The sequence below is a fragment of the Chiloscyllium punctatum genome, chromosome 4 (assembly GCF_047496795.1).
Source record: "Chiloscyllium punctatum isolate Juve2018m chromosome 4, sChiPun1.3, whole genome shotgun sequence".
Lineage (NCBI taxonomy): Eukaryota > Metazoa > Chordata > Chondrichthyes > Orectolobiformes > Hemiscylliidae > Chiloscyllium > Chiloscyllium punctatum.
This window is the reverse complement of record NC_092742.1, coordinates 63,824,624-63,830,834: the sequence shown is the minus strand read 5'-3', so window position 1 is coordinate 63,830,834 and position 6,211 is coordinate 63,824,624. Positions and strand designations below refer to the sequence as shown.

Sequence of the window (6,211 nt, the reverse complement as noted above, 5' to 3'; positions counted from 1 at the left end):
ATTAAGACACAGTTGGATTCAATGTGATAGCATCTATGATGAAATAGGAAATGGATGTTCTGTGAAATAAATATTAATTTGCCAGAATTAATGTTACCATATGTGGTAATGGTATCAGAATGAAGTCAGAGCTGAAAATGTGTTGCTGGAAAAGCACAGCAGGTCAGGCAGCATCCAAGGACGCTTCGGGCATCAGCCCTTCTTCAGGAAACTTCAGAATGAAGTCAGTCAACTTACCACACTGATGACCAGATTATCAACATTACTGAAAGCATTGACATCTTTGGGTGGACACAGCATCATTTATTTCACAGATAAGCCTCTTTTAAGATACATAGTGGAATTGAGGATGTATTCTTATACTAGAACTAACTATTTAAGCAATTCCACTGCTGATAGAACAGAAAGGCCTTCAAGTTGTAAATTTGGCCCAATGCCAAACTAGGTTTCTCCCCTTCCTGGTCCCCAAATTAAGTGTATGCTTCAAACCCAAAGGTTTCCAGGACACCAGATATGAGACAATCTGTGCCATTTGTTGCCCACAACTTGCTGGTTCTACTTGAATGAGCTCAGGTACTAAAAGTAGGTCCCACCCCCACACCCCCAACCAGATGATATGCTCTAACAGTTGGTCTCCCGAAAGTAAAAATTAAGATAGAAACCAAAACTGTTGAAACACAGTCCTTTTGATATAAAATGAAATAACTGCAAGAACAGGAATAATTAAGTATCTGGGTACAGGTCTTTCTGTTATAAAGCGGGTTTCGTAAGTGAGAATTAGCTACATCGCAATTACGAATTGTGGATGTTGTTTGGATAAAGGGAATTTTCTACTCAAAGGGTAAAGCGATTTTGTATTGGCAATCTTCTAAACATGGTTTAGAAGTGGTTTTCCATAGCATAATTTTCTATAGCGGGAGGATGCAGAGGAACACAACTGTCGTGTTATAGCAGAATGACCTGTATGGGGAAATAAACAAGGGAAGATAAGTAGAGAAGACTTCAATGCAGCAAAATATATGGTATATGCCTTATAAGCCCAATGTTCTGTGTTATGTTGTAGAATTCAATACTTCCAAGATTGCTAGACATGCAATTACCATATAAATGCTTCAGATTTTATTGCTAGATCATTCACATGACAATTTCTGTCAAAGATTTTAAGTTAGGCACTAGCAACATTGAGAAAATTAAGTAAGCGTAGCAGCTGATTTTGATGAAGCTTGAAAAATCATTTTGTTAGAGGCTAGAAATTTTTTTAGATTAGATTACTTACAGTGTGGAAACAGGCCCTTCGGCCCAACAAGTCTACACCGCCCCGCTGAAGCGTAACCCACCCATACCCCTACAAATCAAACCTATTTGAAGAAACTATATGACAGCTGGCAGTTCTGAAGAAGAGACATTGGACTCAAAACATTTACTCATTTTTTTCCACAGATGCTGCCTGACTTGCTGAATCTCTCCAGCAATTTCTGTTTGTTATATATTGGTACACGATGTGGCTATTAGGTTATATAAAGCTAAATTTTCCATGCTAATCTGAAAAATATTAACACGATTCTTCAATTAAAAAACATTCTTTTTAAAGAATGGAACTTTTTTTTTGAAATGGAACATTCCTGTTTTCTCACCAAGAGATAACAAGAAGTACTACTTTAATTTGAATATGAACTGACTGAGCAGACATAATGCAATTTTACATACCCAAGCCAATCATCTACATCACAGAAGCCCTTTGGTAATCGAAGATGCAAATAATACTGAAAGCTTAATTTAAAAATGCAACCAGATGACAAAATAATGTCTAGATTTTACCAGTGACATACTGGTACATAATGACAAAACAAGGAACGCTGTAAATTTGAAACAAACGAAAACAAATTGCTGGAGGGAAACTGCTGGCAGTTCTGAAGAACAGTCACCAGACTCAAAACGTTCACTTTGTTTTCTCTTCACAGATGCTGCCAGATTTGCTGAGTCTCTCCAGCATTCTCTGTTTTTGTTTGTTAAATATTGGTACATGATGTGGTGATTAGGTCGTATAAAGATCAATAAGTCTGAATTCTTTATCTGAACTGAGTTAGTGGAACTTGATCAGGATAACTTGCCAGGGAATCTAATAAGCCATTACATTGACTTAACTTAGTTGATCAGCATTTTAATTGAATTTTTAAAAGTCATTGATTAAATTGCTTGATTGACTGACAGAAATTGATGTGGGTGTGGGAATCAAGGGAAGGAGAAAACAACTTTTGTTGTTTTGCTATATATCATGATAACTACCCATTTATGCTATGTAGGATATATTTTAAAAACTATGCTACGTGGGGGTCATATTAGTTTTGGTGACAATATCACCAGGTTCAAAAACGCAGCTGATACCATCTAGACAGCAACAGGAAGAATAGTCATTTGGATGAGGTATTAGAAGACTATTGACACCTGGAAATTTGTACTAAACCACAAGTGCTATAAAAGAAAAAGTGGAAAATTTGGGAAATAAAACAAAATATTGACTAAATAAATATCAAACATAAAAACAGAATACAACAACTCCTTAAAACAAAGAACAGGCAGCATCAAAATTTTTATTCACTGCTTCTCTTCAGTTATATTTTCGAAGACACAACCATTTACGTGGAACTTCATAGGAACATCTCTCAACACCTTCTTCATCATATGGTATGTGCCAAGTATCTTGTGTAGTCTGTACTATGGTGTCATATTTTGATATGATCTGCAGGGAAATATATGCATTTTTAAAACTATCAATGTCAAAGGAAACTGATTATTACAACTAAAAATAGATAATGTTCCTCATACCAAAAATTGTTATTTGAAAGTCCATGTAAGCAATTAAGTTTAACCAATGTTTAGAAAATGTAAGCAATATGCAGAGAATAACATTCCATAAATTGTTTTTAGAATTCTATGTACTGTTGAGAGATCGTGTATCTGTTACTGTCAGAAGAATTTAAAAGTTTTCCACAGCTTAAATTTTTTTGGATAATTAAGGACACCAAAATGATACAGATTTCAGTCAAAGCCATACATTACCTATGAAAAGATAATCTTTTGATCTAGTGAAGAAAGGTGTGAAATGACTCATTTGGCAGGTGAGATATTCAAAAAGTCTATGGTTGAATAAATGGATATAATCAAAGAAAAAGCAGATGAACACTTTTCAGCCCAGGGCCCCTAGATTTAGCTTGATCTGGATTCCATCTGTCTTGAAACTTTCCACTGTGGAGCTCTGAGAAGTTTTGAACTTCTACTAGGAGTTTGCCTAGACCACCCAGTTGACTGTTGGTAGACTTATTTCTGGGGTTGGGAGACAGAAATCATGTTTTCCCCCCTTTAATTTTCCATCCAACATTTCAACTCATCTTCTCTTTCTACAGCTGCCAGATCTGAGAGCCTCTCCAAATTTTTCTTTTCTCATTTCAAATATTTTAACAGACATGGTAATTTCCTTTAGCGTTTTATGAATAATATGGTCATACTAGTAGATGGGAAAGAATTTGCTCTGACTGATAAAAATAACAATAGAAGCAACGTGGGTACATAGTGAAAACCTTTCACAAAAGTCCAGGAATCACAAAATAGGTCTATTGTTTGTTTCAGACATACATTTCTAGACTACTTTTCAGGAAATAGAAGTTCTTATCTATGTGAGTTAATCTAACTTGGTGTTAGATGTGAAAAAAAGCATATGGTCAGAGCTTAGATCAGGATAATTCTCACTTCACATCAACTTTGAGAACACAAGAGTTCCTTCTCAGGATAGGCATTACAACTCAAAACATGAAATTTACACCTCTGAACCAGAATAATTTATTAAGCTTTGCTCCTTAAAAGAAACACACAAAACAAGTTCTGTCAGGTGGATTAGAGGAATTTTTTTATTCTCTCAAATGCTGTTCAGTATGCGTCTCTCACCTCAAATTTCAATCTGTTCCCTGGATTGTACCTTGACAACACAAGCTGGTGTCCACGTTGCCACTTGAAAAACAGTCTTCGGGTATTCTGGTCAGACAAACAAGCTTTGTGATCCCGCATGAGGTCTCTACTAAGGAATTTACAATGATTGCCTGAATGCATAGTTGCGTATAACAAAAAGGGATCATCTTCAGAACTAGATAAAGTAAAAGGAGAAGAAATCTTGATTAGATTAATCAACTAATGTAAATATATAAGCAAATCTTTCTGCAGTAGCACTTCCTGAATAACTAAATAACAATGAGGACAGAAATTTAGTTAGTTCTTCAAATTCTTGTCAATTTTCAGTCCCGGTCGTGTGTTCTTGTACTAATTCTTTACTGTACCTGATTAGCCTAAAGGCCACTAAATCTACTAATCTGAACACAGTTTAATCTGTTTGGTGACATTTAACATCTTGGTATTCCAAATTTATTTACAAAATCATAGAGTCATACAGCATGGAAACAGATCCTTTGGTCCACCTCAACAATGCCAACCATAATTCCAAACTAAACTAGTCCCACTTGACCATGCCTGGACCATATCCTTCCATATATTTCATATTCATGTACTTACCTAAATTTCTTTTGAATGTAGCTGTACCCACATCCACCAGTTCCTCTGAAAGTTCTTTCCACTCATGAACTATTTTCAGTTTTGAAAAATATTTACCCTCATGTTTTTTGTAAAATTTTCCCCTTACCTTAAAAATATGCCCCTTTGTCTTGAAATGCCCTGTGCCAGTGAGAAGACACTTTCTACTGACCTTATCTATACCCCTCATGGTTTTATAAATCTCTATAAGGTCACCTCCTCAACCTCTTACGCTGTACTGAAGAAGGTCCCAGCATATCTAGCCTCTCCTTATAATTCAAACTCTCCTGGCAACATCCTGGTAAATCTCTTCTGAACCCCCTCCAGCTCATTAATATTCTTCCTATAACAGGGTGACCAGAATTTGATTAGCTGCAATTGATTTATAATTCTTTGAAGAGAGATATTTTTTCAGAATCAATGCAAACACCCAAGGTAAACAATGATAGCACAGGGATTTAATTAAGACAGCAGAAAATGTGTAAGAGAGTAAAGCAGCGAAAAAAATATAAAGAGAAATAACTTTCAGGAAAGATTTCAGAGTAAATCTACATTCATCCAGTAAAACAGTTCCCCGGCCCCATTTTATATGGACTAGCGTAAGTGTGTATAATGCTACATAAACAAAAGTTGAACCATTTGTATCAAATGATACCTTTTAGATATTTCCTAATCAGCCTGTTAAGAGAAAGAAATGAAGGCTAGAGAATTCAAGAAAATAAATCTTAATATTTTGAAACAGTTCACATTACAGAAAAGGAAGTACTGAAAGTCTTGGGAACCATAAAGGCAGATAAATCTCCAGGACCACCATGAACAAGTGTATCCCAGGGCATTGTGGGAAGTTGGAGAAGAAATTGCAGGGCCCCAACAGAAATATTTGGATTATCTTTAACAATGGGTGAAGTGCCTATAAACAAGAAGTGAGCTGCTAGAGGACTGGAGGGTGGCTAACGTTGATCCTTTATTTAAGAAAGGAGAAGCCTGGGAACTGCAGATATATGAACCTGACATCGATGACGGGTAAGCTGCAAGAGGTGATTCTGAAAGATAGGATTTAAATGCTTTTGGCAAGGCAAGGACTGATTACGAGTCGTCAGGATAGTTTTGTGTGAGGAAAATGGTGTCTCATAAACTTGGATGAGTTTTTTTGAGAAAGTAACCAAAAAGGGTGTTGAGGGCAGAGTGTTAGACATGTTTACATGGACTTTAGTAAAGCCTTTGACAAAGTAGACAAATTAGTAAATTTAGATCACATGGGATTCAGAGTGAGCTTACTAATTGGATACAAAATTGGCTTTATGGTAGGAGACAAAGAGTGATGGTGGAGGGTTGTATTTTGGACTGGAGTCTTCTGACCAGTGGTGTTCTACAGGAATTGGTGCTGGTTCTACTTTTGTTTTTTATTTATATAAACAGTTTGGATGACAATATAGGAGACATGGTTAGTAAGTTTGCAGATGACACCAAAATTCGTGGTCTTGTGGACAGTGAAGAAGGTTATTTAAGAGTACAAAGAGATCTTAATTAATTGGATAAATAGGCTGAGGAGTGGCATATGGTGTTTAATTTGGATAAATGCGAGGTATTGTACGTTGATAAAGCCCTGTGACATGTTGTTGATAGATTTAAG

General features: G+C 36.0%; 1 protein-coding gene across 5 annotated transcripts in view; it reads right to left on the bottom strand.

Moving 5' to 3' along the window:
• Positions 1–282: 282 nt before the first annotated feature.
• prorp (protein only RNase P catalytic subunit) overlaps positions 283–6,211 on the bottom strand; it is a 76,217-nt gene continuing 70,288 nt past the window's right edge. For all 5 annotated transcript variants that reach the window (XM_072568873.1, XM_072568872.1, XM_072568871.1 and 2 more), the window contains 2 exons: positions 3,943–4,138; positions 283–2,740 (listed from right to left, as the gene is read on the bottom strand). In XM_072568873.1, coding sequence (XP_072424974.1) covers positions 2,609–2,740; positions 3,943–4,138 — 328 coding nt within the window. In that variant the 3' untranslated portion in view covers positions 283–2,608. The remainder of the gene's footprint in view (positions 2,741–3,942; positions 4,139–6,211) is intronic.